The 19,876-nt window shown below is 35.8% G+C and overlaps 1 protein-coding gene across 2 annotated transcripts in view; it reads left to right on the forward strand.

Moving 5' to 3' along the window:
* LOC132140790 (ribosomal protein S6 kinase alpha-4-like) overlaps window positions 1-19,876 on the forward strand; it is a 57,777-nt gene that overhangs the window by 31,535 nt on the left and 6,366 nt on the right. For both annotated transcript variants that reach the window (XM_059549772.1, XM_059549773.1), the window contains exons 15-17: window positions 122-292; window positions 9,169-9,366; window positions 13,676-13,835. In XM_059549772.1, coding sequence (XP_059405755.1) covers window positions 122-292; window positions 9,169-9,366; window positions 13,676-13,835 — 529 coding nt within the window. The remainder of the gene's footprint in view (window positions 1-121; window positions 293-9,168; window positions 9,367-13,675; window positions 13,836-19,876) is intronic.

The following is a 19,876-nucleotide window of genomic DNA, read 5'->3' on the forward strand; positions in this document are numbered from 1 at the left end:
GCAAAAAAGTAATATGCATATATACCTGATCACGTATGTTTACACTGTTACTTCTCTTTTTACCTGTATATCACCTACTTTCTGTTTTTTTTCCCTATAATCTCTGTTTCATCTCTCGCAGTATCACACTTATCTGGTTATGGAGTTGTTGCGTGGTGGAGAGCTTTTGGAGCGAATAAGGAAAAAGAAGATGTTTGCAGAATGGGAGGCTAGTCAGCTGATGAAGAGTCTTGTGTCTGCGGTCAGCTACATGCATGAGGCTGGAGTCGTACACCGAGACCTCAAACCAGAGGTAGAAAGACAGATACTAGCAAAAAGAATTACAAATTAGAGCTGAAGATCTTTGCCCGGACCCGATGGGTTCGGTCAGGTTCGGGCTTAATTTATATCATCTTAAGCGGGCTCAGGTTGGGCTCGGGCTTGCGCTCCGGTTTGCGAGATAAATGAGCGGTCATGTGATGTGTTTCGATTAGCACGAGAAAGATGCAAAAATGAATGCAGAGTAGGTGTAACGGAGGCTTGCCTCTGGTGATTTACGTTTTGGTTGCAACTAAAGCAGAGTCTGAGGTGTGGAAAAATTTTGGCCATGTTTATAATGAGAATATTGAGTGAATAATGACACACCATCAGTGAGCGCAGGAACGCGCTGAAGCCATCTACAGTGGATTCAATCATTTTCCTGGACAAAAACATGTAGGCTTAGCCTAATCTCTGTGAGTAATGGTTTTTCAAATGATAACAAATGAAAGCAAATCCGGCGGAGCCTTTATCTTAATTTCGTTAATGCCAAATACCCATCTTAATTTAAAATTTATCTTTATTTAATTTGTTAAAAATTACTCGTTTAAATTGGTGAGTTGGTCTATTTATAGGCTAAATGAGCCTACGTCTAGAATGCTGAGATGTTACGATGTCACAGAGGACTTATTTCTTTATTCCAACTTCCAAGTGGTCTAGTCTACGTTAGTTATGAATAAATTATGTTAAAACATGTATAAATGACTCATTGACAAAAGGCAAAAGAGTTGTGTGTGTGCGCACCTTTAGATAATGCCGGGCTGTAAACGGGTTCAGGCTTTAAAAAAGCTGTCAATCAAAATGTACTTGTCGGGCTCGGGCCGCAACCTGTCGGGCTCAGGTCCTGTCGGGCCTAACTTTTAAGGCCCGATTACAGCTCTATTATAGATATAAACTATTTTGTTTCTAGGGCTGAGGGAACTAACTAGCTACACCCGAGCAGCTAATCAAAACACTGGCAACTACGGCAGGGTGCTAAAAATAACTTTAAATGTAAAATCTAGTTTAGTCTACTTATGATGGATAGATGGAGTAAATCAGCATGAAAGTACAGCAAAAGGAATATGTCTTCTTGATGAATTGAAATGTTGTCATTATATTTACATTTTTAGCTTTGATGGAATGCCTCAATATAAATATACATATTCAAACCACAGGAAAATATTAAGGGAATACAATTTGAACTATATCTAAATTAATTTGCTGTTGAATTGGGTTAGGAAATACAGATTAAAAAAACATATTTTTCCAATTTTGATTATATTTGATCTGTTTATCAAAAATGTTCAATTGTTCTCGAGAATTGTAAAAAGGTGGTGTAGTAGTTGTTTTTTGCCCTGGAAAGAACAGCTATGGTTACAGAGTACATTACGGATCATTTACTGCAACAACAATCAACATTGTTAACAAAAATAATCAATCGTTAACAAAATGCTTATAATAAATAGTGATCACTTTTTGCTTTTTGCCAAATTAACACAAAAGGAACATTTAAAATATAAAAAAAATATGAAAATGCAAGCATAATAATAATAATTATTATTATTAGACATAATATAATATATTACTAATGTAATACAACTGCACTGTAAAATTACAAGTGCTTTATCATTTAATTACTTTTCACTACAGTATTTAAGTGATAATATTTGCATCTTAAATGATTCACTTGCAAGAGTTAAATCCAAATTATTTTGACTTCAGAGAGAACTTTACGTTTCTGTGAGGTTTATAAAAGTTTATAGTGGACAATGGACATATTTAAATAAAACTACCGGGTCTTTTGACAACACTACTATATAACTTATATACTTAATTAAAATACACACACACATCTCTGTATGCCAGTTTACTGTTAGAGAAAAGAAAGAGTAAAAAAGCAGAGCTGGAATCAATGTATCGAAACTGTATTGAAACAGTTTCTATTATTGAGAATCATTCAACGTATATATATTTTAGGGGTGTTATGGTACACGTATTCATACCGAAACCGTTTTGGTACTGGCCTTTCAGTTCGGTATGCATGTGTACCAAACAAATACAAGTTTTGTTTTTTTTTGGTGAATTATTATTTTTTTTTTACGTCTTTGTTGTAGCATGACAGATCGCTGTATAAACGCATTGGAGAGCTGCTTCTGGGATGGTTCAGAAACATGCTGGTATAATCCCGGTTCCCGTGTCTGAGCCGTGACGCACTGCAGACTTGTGCAGAGTGCAGCGCGAGTGAATGTGATCAATGTGATTTTTTTTTTTTCTGCTGTAAAGTTGGCCTTTTTAGCATGGGAGTCTATGGGACTGACTTTGGAGCCAGCCTTAAGGGGCCAGTCGATGAATTACAGGTTTAGTCACTTCTGTGTATGCTTCATGAGAGAGAGCGGGAGGTTGTCGCTTGGCTACAACGCAACATAAATTCACATCAGTGTTAACTCTGTGGTAGATTTACTCTCACGGGACATTTAACACTTATTTTCAAATACAAAAGTATTTTATATTCATCTGCTATAAAGCCTTACCTGTTAATTGTTTTATTTGCATGCTGTTCTGGCATGCGCTTTTTTTGAATGCCTACACCCAAAGCACGCAAACAAAAAAAAAACTGTAAAACAGCACTTTTATTTATTTTAATTTAATTTAATACTAATGCTAATACTGTCAAAACACAACAGGTTTATGCACAGACTTAGTTGACTGTCTAAAATGAAAGTAAAAAGTTGAGAGAAAACTGAGTGTCTGTATATTAGATGTGTGCAGGCCTTAAAGGGACAGTACTAAACATGCTGCCACTTGTCATTAAAGGGATAGTTCACTCCAAAATTATTTTCTGTTAATATTTACTTACATGTTGTCCCAAACCTGTATTAATTTCTTTCTTGTGCAGAACACAAAAAGATGATATTTTGAAGAATGTGGGTAACCAAACTGTTGCTGGTTCACACTGAATTTGATAGTAGGAAATAAATACTAAGTTACTGTGAATCAGCAGCTGTTTGGTTTCCCGCTTTCTTCAAAATAGCATTTATGTTCAGCAGAAGAAAGAAACTTATTCAGGTTTAAAACAAATTTTGAATGAGTAAATGATGGTATAAAAATAAAACCCTATGAAAACCCCTAATTTTTGTTTTTGGGTGAACTATTCCTTCAAATTTAATAAAAACAACAAAATACAATGAAAAATCACCTCACTACTCTTAACTGAAAAACTTAAATCTATAGTGTTTTATTTTTATATCATTTTATTTTATTGAATGCTCCTGCTAAATACACCTGTTGTACCTTAAAATAAAGCACTGTTGTTTTATTTGTATAATGTGTGTATTTATAATAATTTGTAATCCTATCAAATACCAAAAGAAAAAAGAAAAAAAAAATCTAAACCTAACTGTTTCTGTTAGAAATCTTATAATGGGCCGTGACTTGATCAATAATCCAAAACAAATATCCAAATCAACACAAAAATGGATCACGGAGCTTAAAATTAAGCTTCTGCCATGGCCTTCCCAGTTTTCTGAAAATAGGGGTGTGCGATAAATATCGTGCGATAATTAATGCGAATCTTATCAGTAAAGCTGGTTCTCTAATCAGCGCTAAATTCCATCAGGTGTGTGATTTCACATACAGTAGGTGGACAAGCTAAATGGGCATTGCCACCGTGCGTAACTGTTACTGTAATTCAGTCATGTGTTAAAATCATTCGCGAAACTACCGCCAGGTGGTGCAAAGGGACGGATTGTGAAATGAATGTAATTTTAAAATGGGATAAAAGGAGGAAATAGAACAACAATAACATTATTACATTGTAACATCTTTAAAAATATTAAAACATTTACAGTGAGTTAATTTCAAAATGTAGGATAATCTTAGGCTACAGTCTACTCATCAAAAATTAATTGTATCATATGCATGTTAATGTTATTAAACAATAAATAAATATAAGGCCTATATATATATATATATATATATATATCTATATATATATATATATATATATATATAAGCTAAATGTTTTCATTTCAATTTCATTTTGGTTCATTCTTGGTTTAAAAAAAATCTTCAGGTTCCATATGCAGAGCGAAATGAGAACGGTCCAGCATTTAGCAATAATTATTATTAACTCATTAAATGTCATTATTCTTGATTTTTTTCAAACTACTAACACTTTGCATTTTTGAATTATGCCTTATGTGTAGGGATGGGTATCGTTAAGGTTTTAACGTTATTACTACTCTTACCGATACTGCTTAACGGTCCGGTACTTTAACGGTGTTCTTATCAGTACTTTGTGTTTCAAAATGCACTTTTGAAAGATGCTTTGACATATTGCTTGTGTTTCCGCACTTACATGCAAAATTTATGTTGCACTTTGGAACGTTTTGTTCTCTCCGCCATCGTCACTTTTTGTATTAAGCGGTTTTCATACATGCGCGCGCGTTCTTGTTGTGTGTGTGTGTGACTGACAGCCTCCGCGGCGCGCATGAGAGATCTTGCAGATCTCACAGACAAACTTCTTAATATGATCGCACATTAGAAATGTTTGGTGAGATAAAATGTGCACGATAACATTAAGCAAAAATTATATTATTATACACTGCGATTATATTTATCAATTAGAATTATATATTTTTAATTCTTGTTTTGTTCTGATATATTTGTTAAATTTAAAGTATTTGTTGTAAAGTGAACTAAATATTTCCTGTTGGTACATTATAACATTATTAGGCCAGCCGTTATTATTTCTAAATGTAATAAAATGCAATTTATACATGAATTATATCAAAAATTAAAAAACATGCAGCAAACGAAAAAAGGTGATTAATCCGTTAAAATGCAACCTATACACGACTCTCACAAACTTTCTTTTTTAGCGTGTTTAAAATAAATTAAGAAAACGTAGCAAATGAAAATAGGCGATTAATCCGTTAAAATTTGTTACTCTGAGTTAACAGAAATTATAATTATTAGATGATTCAGAACAGAGCCTGCATGGGCCTAATCTTGGCTATCCAGGATTTCTTTTTTTTTCTTTTTTTCATTGCATCTGAAAATGACTTCATTCATCACATTCACTTCACGCGCTCTGGCGCAGATCAGCCTCCCGCGATGCTCAGCTGTGGACGATTTAAAAATGTTTGATATAAAGCTTGCTGTCCAATTTTATACAGGAGTTGTTCATTTAAAAAAATCTAATTATATTGTTAACACAAGTTCATTTAGGCTATTTAACATGCACTGTTACATTTTATCCTTTTAAACTGATAAACTCCTTGAGATTTTAAAGTTAGTTTAATAGTATTTAAATTCAAGTTTAAAAATAGGTTTTAACTGCTTAAATTATTTCTTTATGAATTAGTAATATGTTGTTTATTCTTGCAATTATCCAAAAAAAAACCAAACAAGATTTGTAATGAAGATAAAAAGAATAAGAATAAATGCTGCACATCTACCATCAGTGTAGTGCAAATCTTGCACATATTTTGTACACCTGCATTTAAATGCAGCTGCATTTTTTAAATTATATGAAAGCAAGTAGGGCTGTGTGATAAATCGATTTTTTCGATTAACTCGAATTTGTAATTTACATCGGTTTGTTTGAATGAAAATCGGTTTTCTTTTTAACATCCACCGACGCACCACTCAGGGCTCCCTGAGTAGTACCGAGTTGCTCAACCCTCCCCGCGAGTCTGACAGAGACACGCTGCTGAGCAGAGGATGATCGGAGCGGTGTGATTCTGACTGGTGCCAGGAGCGGATATTAAGAGTCTGAGCATCGGTTTTCACTCGCTTCAAGAGCCTCCATCACGCGTACAATTCATGCCAACAGCCCGTAATATAACTGCATATTCAGCAAGAATTCATGTTAAACATATTGAGCTATGGCTTGATCAGAAGGTTATAATGACTGCAAGAGTCAAGCGGGATGTTAAAGGCTAAGGAGTTTTGTCTGTTTCTTTTACTGATTATTTTCAGGTTAAAGCATGATTTAAACAGATACAGCACATTCACACGCAATCGCTTTAGCAATAATGCATTCAAACAAATGTATCAGTAGGCTGATTTTGAAATCTTGAATAAATTCATCGATCTGTTTAGATAAAATAACCGACAAAAATGTACTGTTATTTTCCTCACAAACAAAATTTGCACAGCAGAAAGCAGATTTAATGCTTACAATGTTATTAGTTTGGCATGTGATAGGGAAAAAAAGTTTACACACAATAAGCCACTTTGAAACTCTCCTGTTATTTTAATTTTTTTATAGGCTACGTTATGAACATAACATTTCAAACATACTGAAATACTTTATCCACGGAGTGAAGGCGGCGGTGTTTCTGGTATCAGTGAGCTCGGATCGGAGTGAATATTATAAATGCTCTGAGCGCGGAGGGGAAGTTGTTACTGCTTCACTCTCACAGACTCTGCTGCCAAGTGAGAGAGATGTTTCACCCGACTAAATCAAGACTACCGCAGCAGCACAAGCACAGCATATCCGCCAAAAATCAACCTGCAGCAATGCTTGTTGCTCGGCTCGCCAAGCCTTACTTTTGTAGGTCACATGGCAGTAAATAATGCGATGATATGATCATGCAGTCAATACAGATATTTAATAAAAACATTAAAAACAAGCAGGGCTGTAACATAACCCATTAAAAAAGCACGCCAGGTCTACACCGGACACAAGTGGCGTGATGCGACAAAAGACAACAGAACCCAGTGATGGATACACTGGACACGATCCCCATCAGTGAACTGATGCTCGTTCTGTTTATGACAAAATGTACTGATACTGTATTCAGATGATTTTACACTGCAGTGTGATGTCTTCAAGTTTAGACACACTTTTAGCGCAGCGGGGCACAGATGACAACTCTCGCATCCGGTGTAGATACAGACAGTGACTGCTCTATTTACAAATAAGCTTTGAAAAATTTCTTTTTCATTTGAATATTGATTTTAAAATCGTTTTAAATTATAAATCAGATTTTTTTTTTAGGCCATATGCTATCGCCCAGCACTAAAAGCAAGTAAAGAAGGCTTCCTTTAAAATCACTTATGTTGTCAGTTAATGAAGCTCTTTTTTACATTGTGTGCATTTTGTTGTTTATAATGAGAGAACTTTAGTTTAATCGTGAGGACGGTTTATTAATCCTTCCATTCTTTAGAGTTTCAAAGATTTGCAGGTTTAATTTATTCATTTCTTGTTTTAGACTAATTAGGCATAAATAATGTGAACGAAATTATACAGTGTTTCACGTTTAAACATGCAACAATTTCTTAATCAGTTTACAGACAAATGTCTTTTTCCCAAGAAGTTATCTGTCAAACTAAAGGACAGGTAACGAATAACAAAAATGCATGTTGTTTTATTAAAGGAATTTTAAAACGTTAATTAAAATATAGGCATAATAGATGAAAATATTGACATTGCATGCATGTAGCCTACCCCCCTAAAATAGGCTACCATTTTTTATGCTCCGATGCAAATTAAACCACAATTTCTTTTGAATAATATAACACATAATTCATATAATATAAATAATACTGCACACCTTTTAAATGTATCCAATCTAAAATATGGTTTAATAACATGTAGCTTAGAGAAAATATAAGCACAGGCTCAGGCACAGGCTTGACATTTATCCTGCTTGAATTCGTTCTAAGAAATTCACATAACTTCATAAGTACCAAACTTTCATCTGTGAATATTACATATTAAATATATTTAATATTTTAACTATAGTGTTTTTCTTTCATTTTCCGTGACTGAAGCCGTCAAATGTAACACATCAGCGAGGCAAAACTGACGTCTATTTGCGAAAATGTACTTTGATGCGCTTGTTTGATAACTTGTGGTTAAAGCGCCACTCAGCGGTCAAAAGCTGCAAATGCACTTAACAAACGCTGCGGCGGTGGTACGTGCGGCGGTAAAAGAGGCGTTTTCGATGTCTACCTACTGTAGAGCAGCTGTTACTTCACGGAGCCATTGTTAACTGACTAGCTGCGCAAATCCATGTTCATTATCAGCGTTGATTTGCGCAACTAGTCCGTTAACAACGGCTCTGTGTAGTAACAGCTGCTCTATGTTAAATCACACACCTGATGGAATTTACCGCTGATTAGATAACTGGCTTTTTACTGATGAGCTGCGCATTAATTATCTCACAATATTTATCATGCACCCCTATCTGAAAATGTGTGTATATATATATAATATTTTTTATTTATTTATTTTTTTTTTTGACAACACTAATATGTAGATTTGTTGATGTTTGAACAACATAAGGACGGACATCCTGATATTTGAATGCTTCAAAAGATCAACTAAAATGCAATGACAAAATGAGCAGCCTTAATGCTTTTCTCTCTCTAAATGTATAAAAAGATGCTGTCATGTGTTCAGAAAAGCATTATGCTCACATCTTTTGCACCGCTAACTGGCCGTGTTCTATTCAGTATCTCATTCTGTAATTCAAATCTCCCGTCAGCTGTGTAATCATCACTCTTAGTTTGCTTGATTTCACTCTGATATTATACATTCAGCGTTCACTCTATGCTCAGCTGTCCATGTGCTGATTTGTCTCTGTGCAGTGGAATTTTAATGTGCCTTCCACATGCAGGTAAAAGAACTGTAGACGAGAGGCTGTCGACATTCATCTTTATCAGTGGGATTCATTCCTAAATAAGATCTTTCAGCCATCGCTTAGACCAACTGCCTCCAATATGATATGCACTGCACGTTTTAATACATCGTGGTGCATCATAATTGGATCAGTAATGTCAAATCATTGTAACCCAGAACCTCTTGTGGTTATCAATGCATAGCTGTATGTCACATAGTCTCCCTTTTTCTTTTTTCTTTTTTACCTCCTCTGGCAGAATGTGCTGTTTGCTGATGAGTCAGATGACTCTGTGTTGAAGGTGATTGATTTTGGATTTGCGCGGTTGTTTCCAGCGGGGAGCGGCAGTGCACCTCTGCAGACCCCCTGCTTTACCCTGCAGTATGCTGCACCGGAGCTCTTCCACAGCTCGGGATATGACCAGGCCTGCGACCTCTGGAGCCTTGGGGTGATCCTGGTAGGTTTGAGTGTATATAAGTGTGCTTGAGGATATTTATGTTTATGGATGAAGTACTGTTTTAGACTGGACTGCCATATGTATTGTTTTATTCAGGGGAGAGGTCAGTGTTAAAAAATCAATACCTTAACTTGAATAAATAGAAAAGTAACAAAAGTTTCGATAAATTCCAAAAGTAGACTTAGAGGTCATATGACAATGCTAAAAATAACATTATTTTGTTTATTTGGTGTAATGCAATGGGTTTACATGTTTAAAATTCATAAAACACATTATTTTCCACATACTGTACATTATTGTTGCTCCTGTCTGCCACACCTTTCTGAAAGGTGTTAATTTTTTACAAAGCTCATTGTTCTGAAAAGCGAGGTGTGCTCTAATTGGCCGGCTAGCCAATGCATTGTGATTGGCCATATAACTCAAGTGTGTGATGGAAATGTTATGCCCCTTAGCATATTTGGAAACACACAGTGTATCCATGACATGGTGGCGTCAACAAAACTACAACGAGAATAAAAGTTATGCCTTCTTTCTTTGTGTAAACATTTGGGTTGTGTTATGCAAGCCATCCATCACTGACATAGATATATAGGGGCGTGTTTAAACGAGGGGTTTTAGGAATGCATGGATGAGTCTTAACTTTTATAAAGAATATATCTTTGGGTTTGAGACTTTAGTCTTTACAACTTTGTACATCTACAGCTTGTAACACTCCAAAGAGCAAGGAAAACTTGAAATTGTATCATTTGACCCCTTTAAACTAATTGACTACTTAAATCATTGGGTTAGTGTAGCATATGATCTATAAAACACTTTTTTTTTAATTGATCTGGCTTACTTTCTGTTTGTCTGTCCATCCATGCATCTATCCAATCTGATAGATTGCATGACCTTGAAACCACTTGAAACCCAAAACCTTCAAATATAATATTTTAATCTTTCAAAATACCAGGCTTTTTCAAACCAACAAGATTTGTCTGGACCATTTTTTTAAATCTAGTTTCATTTTACACTCCAGAACAAAATTATAGGACCAGGGGATACATTACAAGTATTTGCATTTCATGCTAGTGGATCGTAACCAATTTGCAAGTAAGGATGCACCGATACCATTTTGTTCTGATCCGATCCAATACTAAAAATTCTGAGTAATCAGCCGATACCATTTTTTATAATCGATGTAGAATTTCTATACCTCAGTATGTTGGTAATCCCTGATAATCACTGTTTTGTGTGTTAAACACAATCTACTAGACAACTTAATTTTAAAGAAAAATAAAAAAATATATTTATGATCATAATATATGACAAAAATACTATTATAAAAGGTTAGTGGTTAGTTAATATAGGTTAGTGGATAATTCAGCAGCAAAAGTTATTCTAGGAAAATCATGACAGCAACTTATGATAAATAGGACAAAACAAGAAAGGCTATTAATAATCTTTCATTGCGCATTATTATAACATGAAAGCCTCTAATACAGAGCGGCACAAATCACTTATGCGCATCCCATGCGAGAATGATGTGCTTGAAGCAGCATGGAGTCACAGCGCGCTGTGCTCCGCATAGAAAAGTTCAAAGCACAAAGGAAAGATATATTAATGCGTAGTGTTGTTATTCTGTGAGATAGTTTAATGATCCTTTTCTTTTAACAGTTTTACATTTCAGTTACTGCGCTCTTGGAGAGAGTTTAATCTTTTTGACTGTAGTTACTAAATGCAGCACGCAGTTTGAATGCTGAATGGAGAATGACAGACAGCCGCAGCGGAGAGAAGAGCTTACGTGAACTTGATTTAAATATTCACCTGTACTGCACATTATACTATGTAACATTTTAGAACATTTGGAATATAGTGCAAGAAAACTTTATGGTGCTTTATAATGTTTTTGTGACTTTCATGGGGCTTAACAATAACCCAGAATAATATACGCACAATATCGGATTTAGATCGGTCTTGTCTGACCGATACCCGATCCAGCAGAAAATGACCATTTTGGAGCTGATATCGATACTGTGTATCGGATCAGTGCATCTCTAGTAGTGTTGTCACGGTACCAAAATTTCAGTATTCGGTACCGATACCAGTGAAAATCCACGGTTCTCGGTACCAATTTTGGTACCAAAGCAAAACACAAAAATATGCTAATTAAAAAAAAAAACTTTTTAGCACTGAAAATAAAACCAATGCCATTGTTTATACTTATTAACAATTGTGTTTAAAGTTTTTCTACAAGTTATATAATTATGAAAAACAGTAAACAAGTTTCACCCAAATTTAATTTGTCTTTTAATTTATGAAATTTAAACATTTTATTTTTGGTAAATAAAGGGGATTTGCTATTAAAATTAAAACATGGAAGAAATATTGTGATAATATTTCTTTAAAAAATAAAGTTTTATACATTTTTTCAACAGTAGTAGCAGTATCACATACATTTTACTAAATAATAGTAATATTTCTAGCACAATGCCTTTACGTAAAAATTAACTTTTAGGCCTAATGAATGCATATTTGTCATTTTAACTGAACTTAAGACTGGTGGTGATGCTTAAGATATTTTTGGTCATTGAGGGTTTCTGTAAAAAAAATAGTAATAGATCATATTAATTATTATTAAAAGATAATACTACTACTAATTCTACTATCATACTAATGTATATACAATGAACTATGAATTGATGAGCTGCTGGGTTCATGAATATTAATCACGTTGTCTGCATTCGGTCAAACTGATTTGCTGAAATCAAAACAGGGACGGTACTAGATTAGCGCCAGCCAATGAAATTGCCATTTGTGCATTAGCTCCGCCCACTACCTGAGAAACCGGTATGTCTTCTGCTTGTTCGAAAATGAATATGAATAATTCTAAATGAACTCCATTATTTTGACAGGAGAAGACAACAAAGAATAGTTTACATATAGCGTGTCGATTCAGCATGGTAAGACTCTTACTCTCTCTCTCTCTTTGCATGTGTGAGAAACAGCGCTATCAGTAAAGCGACGGTGAGTCGTGCGCCTTCACAAAGAGTTTACAGAGCATCAAAAACAGGTGCGCTGTGCATCCATTGAGATGAACTGAAAAGTTCAGATCGCTTGATGGAGAGAGAACTCTGAAGCTCAGATGCTGAAATTAATGCAAGCGTCATGCGCTTCAGTCTATGTAGTAAACAAACCCGCACGTCTCTGCCATTTATTAATTAACACAGAGACGCACAGAACACGGATTCATTTCAAACCACTTTTGCGGCTTAACATTTACAGATACTGGTCCATATGGAGATTTGATTTGATTAATTTATATTAACTTTGACAAATTCCATGACTGTCCATATTAAAATGTAAGTTTCATTTTCATGACTGGATTTTGAGATTCCGTCCGCGTTTTCTGCTTCGCGGAAATCATAGCGCTGAACCGGGTTTGAACGGGACCTCGGTACTACCGGTACTTAAAGAAACCTGGTACCATCACATTTACATTTTTTTAGTACCGACTTGGTACCGAAGTACTGGGTCTTTTGACAACACTAATCTCTAGTTGTAAGTACTGCTTCAAAATGCCAAATGAAGAAACAGGAACAAGACACAAAAATAGTGAATAAGCTATTTATTGAAAACTGGATTTAACAGGCTGTTCATCAGCTGAATAAATGTTTAAGAACATAGCCTTAAAAAGCTAAAATCTGCACAAAAATATAAAACTGCATATCTCCTCCCATGCCACAAACTTGTCTGTTTGGAATTTGCAAGGGAGCACCAAACATGAGACATTGAAAGATGAGAAAAGAATTAACCTGGACAGTCATGATGGCTTCCAACATAACTGGCATGACAAGGATAATCCCACTGGAGATGTTTTCTATGCGGCACAGTGGAGGAGGCTCCATAATGATCTGGGATGCTTTTTCGTTCACTGGGATATTGGAGTTTCAGCCATCAGGAGGTCATGAAAATGTGACTGCCTGAAGGACAATGACATGAAAGCCATATTTTTGCACAGATTTGAACTTTTTAAGGCTATGGTCTTAAACTTTTGATCAACTGATGAATAGTCTGTTAAATGCAGTTTTAAATTTTAAATGGACTATTCTCAATTTTTTCTCTTGTTCCTGTTTCTTCTTTTGGCATATTGAAGCAGTACTTACAATCTGGTTACGATTCACCAGCACAAAATGAGAATATTTGTATTGTTTCCCCCGTTCTTAAGATTTTGTTCTGGAGTGTATAATTTTGACAGTTTGTTCAGAAAAGTTAAACCAAAAATGTAATATAAAATGCTGATAGTATTAGTGTCCTTCTTTTTCATCAGTACACCATGCTGTCTGGCCAAGTTCCATTCCAGAGTGAGAAGAAAGGAATGACATCATCGCATGCAGCTGACATCATGCACAAGATCAAGGAGGGCAATTTCTCATTGGATGGAGAAGCCTGGAAGGGTGTGTCTGAAGAGGCCAAAGATTTAGTGAGAGGTACTTTTACTGGAAAAAATCAAAACTTGCTTGGGTGTTGAAAAATCTTATTCCAAGGTAGGGCTGGGTATGTATGCCATAATCAGAAATAGCCTAGTTATTAGTATTACTATAGTAGATAAGTTACAATAACCTCAAACTTTTCTCATCTCCACACGTTACATGTTAAATTAATTTATTTGGTTATTTCAAATTAATTGCTAATTAAAGGGGTCCTATTATGCCCTTTTACAAAATCTTTATTTGGTTTTTTGAGATGTACTAGAATAGGTTTTCATTTTTGATTGTTCCAAAAATGCATTATTTCTTTTTTACATCATTGCAGCACCTCTCTTCCCAGAGTGAATGCACTGTTTAGTTCCTGTTGTGTTCTCTGATTTGTTAGTTGTGATTGTCCAACCGCTTAGAGCATGTTTTGTATCGTGTATTTTATTATTTTTTTGTGTGAGTGTGTGTCTGTGTATTCTTTGGTTGGAAATTAAGCAAGTGATTAACACTTAATAGGACCCCTTTAAGCATTACAACATAACACTAGCTACAAATAATACATATTATTGCTACTACTAGGGATGTGTTCTGAGGTGACACCAATGAAAAATAACTTAAGCAAAGAATTTTCATGATTATGTTTGAGGTGACTTCTCCTGAATTTGAACTTTATAAAAACTAGTCAAATAAGTTTTTTTTGTTGTTATTATATAATTACAACATCACTTTTAGCAGCATTTAGCATACATGTGAGAATCCATAAACAAGATGCATTTTTAATCTAGCAGCGAGTTTTACATTGACATTTATGTATTTACCAGATGCTTTTATGAAAAGACTTACAAAAGAGGTACAAAAGCAATTCTTCAAAGAGCCAACAATATTTGTAATATACAATGCCTTTGAAGTAGAGGGTCTGCACTGTGATTGGGATCCTGTGGGAGCAGGGGGTTTACCTTTACTGCAGGCAGGAATGGATGGTCAAAAAAATAGCTCAAATTTGGTGCATAACAAGAATAATGGAGTTACGTAAATACTGTGCTTGCTGTGGTAGTCTGAGTTAAATGGTGTTTGGTTGTACACAATTATATTATTGCCCACCATGGCACTGTCCCCACTGTCTTTTTGCTTTTTCATAGAAATTAAACTCATTTAGAAAACGTAAGCTACAGTTTTAAAACTGGAAATGTCTGATCAGCTCCATACAAGCCATGGCTGCCAGGTCTGTGTGACAAAACTGGCCAAATGACCAGTCATAAATAGCCCGAAGTAGAGCAACGACCATGGCCAATGGTTGCAAAACTATTATTTCTTTTTGAACATCGATTTGTACTTCAAATGTTCCAGTATCCAAGTACAACAGCAGCCTTCGTTTGAGCGAACAACTTACGCTGCTTATTTTGGTTGACTGCATTTTACTTTAATGATTAATAGGCTGCAATGTAAAGTTAGCCAGGACAGATAATGTTGTTTGTTTTTGTGCATATTTCTGGGCATTTTACAACCCCAATTACAGAGAAGTTGGGATGTTTTGTAAAAATGCAATAAAATCAAGAATCTGTGATTTGATCTCTTTAACTTTTATTTAATTAACAAAAATACGCAAAAAACATTTCCAAAATTTTACTTACGTAAATGTATTTTGTAAATATGAGCAAATTTTGATTTTGATGGCTGTAACGCACTCCAAAAAAGTTGGGACAGAGGCACGTTTAACACTGTGTCACATCATCTTTTCTTTTAATTACTATGTTTCATTGTTTGGGAATTAAGGATACTAATTGTTAAAGTTTTGCAAGAGAAAATGTTGTCCAGTCTCTCTTGAAACAAGGCTTCAGATGCTCAGCAGTCTATGTTCGTTGTTGTCTGATTCTCCTTTTCATGACTGGTCATACATTTTCAATTGGAGACAGGTCTGGTCTGATCTAGCACATTCACTCTGTTTCTACGAAACCACGCTATTGTAGCACATGCAGAATAAAAGCTGGCATTGTCTTGATCTAATAACCATGGACTTCTCATGAAAGACATCATCGTGACGGCAGTATATTTCTCTGTACAACTTCAATATATGCCTCCATGTCAATGGTACCTTTGCACATATGCCAGTCATCCATTCTGTTTGCTCTGCTGCACCCCCATACCATGATAGTCTGGATGGTCTAGTTAGTCTTTGAAACTGAGAACTTGAAATCTGATCTCTGGCCCAGAGATTCCGGCAGCATCACTGCATATAATTAGAGATGTTCCAATACCCTTTTTCTCTTCCCGATACCGATTCCGATACCTGGGCTCAGGGTATCGGCCGATACAGAGTACTGATCTGATACCTGGGTGTGTATCTGTATATACAGCTATACTACTAGCCCTGTGTAAATTGCTAGAATTATTTTATGGTGTGCTTCAGACTTATCCCTTAATAAAACATGAACAAATACATGGTGAACTACTGTATTTATTACAGTATTTTTATTATATGACATGAATTTGACAGTAATATTATTTATTTTCTTAAGCGAAAAAGAACTTCAAATGCAGCCACAAATCTAACACCGCAAACTAAAAAAGGTATTTTAGTGTAACTGTATAAAAGACTGCAACAAATAAGACTAGGAATATAAAAAAATATATATTAATCAGATAATCAGAGACGCTGGTATCATCAAATTTTTACATTTTCAGCACCGACTTGGTAGTGAAGTGCCAGTAATTGTGGCATCCCTAGTCGCCGTTTTTCTGTCTGGTTGGTCCAGTCTGAAATACTGCTAAACAGCAGACATACTGATAACCACTGATCTATAATATAGAATCAGCTTCACTGTCTGTTGGCAGTTTAGAACGCGATGAGCGATCCAGTCATATATAGATCAGTGCTGCTAGCGCGTTTTCATTTCTTCGTTGCTGCTCTAAACCGGGGTTGCTTGTGGCAACACAACACAACTTCCTGTGTTTGCAATGCATTTTGAGCAGCGAAGAAGAACCGTGCAACGGTTAAGCAAAGCTAGCAGTCATAACTAGGTCTTGTTTAAGAAAATGGTATCGGATCGGTATATGGGTTCATGTACTCGGCGATGTCAGAATTTGTTGTGGTATCGGTGATATTTCCGATACTAGTATCGGAACAACTCTACATATAATTGATATATAGCTTTCTCCTAGAGTAACAAGAGTTTCAGGTTACATTTCTTGATGCAGCAGCAGACTGTGTTAAGTGACAGTAGTTTTCTGAAGTACTCCTGAGCCCATGTGGCTATATTTAACTAGGACTGCAATATGGACAAAAAAGACCTATCGCAATTTCTTTTGATTTCAATTTTAATCACTATTTTGACACACACAGACATGCTTCGCAGTCATAAATGCATTCAGTATGAATTTGAAACCTATTTCCAAAAGAAAACCAATTACACCTTTATCAAAAAGTTGTAACATGTCTCTAGAACAGACCTAGGTCAAAGTAAAAGTGTGACAAAATGTCTAGACATATGGTAAAATAAATAAATAAATCCTGTGTCCAGGGATATTTGTTTTTCTTTTTTTGCCATGCATTGGTCATAGAGCTCATTGTAGTGGTGCCTCAGGTGTTTAAATATATTTGTTGCACCAGGTTCACACATACTCCGTCTGGAGTGCGTATACAGTATGTGTATGCGGTGCAGAAGCAGCAGCGAGAGCGCATTATTCAAAGATGCCACCTACGTCACTACAAATAGAACGCCGCCATATTTGCGACCGACTCGCCCGGTATGGCCACCCAAACTGCCCATTTGAATGAGAGAGAGAGACAGAGATACCTGGAGAAAATTTCTATTTTAGGCTCCGATCCTTATTTGTTACCCCCAGTTTTCTTTTGTCCATTATTATCTGCCCCAGACTTGCCCAAATTGGCCTTCCATGATATATATATATATCTTGTACATAACCCCTCCCCATACAGTGGGGATCGCTTGAAGGCTTTCAAGAGTACAGATGCGTATCAATATGCTGTGGCTGGATGGGTGAAAAACGTGAAAGTGCGGCACCTGGCCACCAAGGATTTATATTTAATCATGGGAAATGTAGGTATTATAAAAACAATTTCAAATGTATGATTTTGGTGGTAGTTTGCTCTGACTAGGTAGCGAGTTGTTAGCTAGCTAAGTGGCTAACAGCTGGTAGCCACGGGCCGGCACACGGCTAGCTGTCATTAATCTAGGGTGACCAAACGTCCTGTTTTCCCAGGACATGTCCTGTTTTAATGCCCTGTCCTGGCCGTCCTGGCTGGTTTTTAAAAAAGTGATGAAAATGTCCTGGTTTTCATTATTTTAAATTCACGCTTGCCTTTGCACACAAAACATATGAAACCGGCTTCGGCTTATAATCACCTAAATACAAATAGCAAATAATACAACACAAACGCATCACATGGGCTGAAGGCTTAACTTACCTGACACGAAGTGTTCATTGCATAGTAAGGAGTGAGATGTGGGTGTCCAGTGATCTCTTCGAATGGCAGCTAACCACTTCTTTCTTCTATCCTTTTCTTTAGGTATATAATAGAATAACAATTCGGGGTTCCTCTTTCGGCTGTTGTTGCAGCCAACCGCACAACATATTGCAGGCATATTCAGACCGTCGTTCGCAAAGATGGCGGCGCAAAGCTACAGTGACGTCATGTGAATCGAATGAATTGTAACGCGAAAGCACATTAAAATAATGCGTGAGCGCGAATCTCTCCGCTCGCACGCAGATTTCCTTTGCTCGGTCACAAAACCAGACTTGGTGCTCAGATACATGCTGTTCTTACCCCGGAGAGTGTGCGCACTTAAAACGTGTCTCCTCTCGCTCAAACTGCATCCTGTGCACTCACAACTCTCTCTGTGCTAATGCGCTAGATATAAGTTATTTTTGCACCTTTATATTTCTAACCTTTTCTGTTCACATCTTCTACCGTGTGCTGTATGAACGCTCTGATCCGTTTACATGGGCTCGGAAAAATACGTCCCACAGACAGAGAGTGTGAACCTGGTGTTACGTAGGCATATGCCCAGTCTGTTCTGTTCTCACGTTCCTTTTTTTTTTTAGAAATCGTGCATGTTCAAATCATGATTTTATGATGATTTTGATTAATCGCACAGCCCTATATTTAACATAGCAGCATGACGGTTTCTTATCCAATGCCATCTGAGGGCTGAAAGGCCATGCACATTCAACTGAGGTTTCCTGCCTTGCCCTACATATACGTAAATTTCTCTGAATTTCCTGAGTCTTTCACCAACTACCACACGTAATATTGTGAAAAGAAAGATCTAAATTCTTTGCGATTTTGCATTGTGAAGTGTGATTTTTGATTTGTTTGACTCTTCTCTCATGAAATATGGCACAAAGTGTTGAGACATTATCCAGTTTTGCTTACAAAGACGAAGACAAAGATGCTCCTTTTATACCCAAACATGATACCTTGACCCATTACCAATTCACTTGCTTACTGTGAACAGTTACAAAACATTTTAAAGTGGATATTCTATAACATTTTCACTTTTATTTTGCCTCTGTCCTACCTTTTTTGGAATGTGTTGTAGCCATTAAAATCAAAATTTTTGATATTTACAAAATACATTTACGTTGAAAGTTTTGGAAATGTTTTCTTTGTACTTTTGTCAATTAAATAAAAGTTTAAGAGAATGAACAAATTACATAATTAATTCTTGATTTTATTGCATTTTTACAAAACATCCTAACTTTTCTGGAATTGGGGTTGTATGTGTTTGATGTTAATTTCACTTTGAAATACATAGAGTACATAGAAAGCAGAAAAAATTTTTAATTCTTTGATGCATTCTTTTTCCTCAGTTCTTGTCCCAGTACTTCAAAATCAGTTGGAAGTTCTCCTATGATTGGATATTAAACTTACATATACAGAAAATCCATTTTTGGTAACCTAAATGTGTGTCCTTTAACCCTCTGAAGTCGATTAACGCGTATATACGTATACGTTATGAGTCATTTTCTCCTGATAACCCCGAAAAGAACTTAAATTACACTTTCAGTTTTGATCGTACAGATAAGAGCAA

The sequence above is a fragment of the Carassius carassius genome, chromosome 5 (genome assembly GCF_963082965.1).
Source record: "Carassius carassius chromosome 5, fCarCar2.1, whole genome shotgun sequence".
Classification (NCBI taxonomy): Eukaryota; Metazoa; Chordata; class Actinopteri; order Cypriniformes; family Cyprinidae; genus Carassius; species Carassius carassius.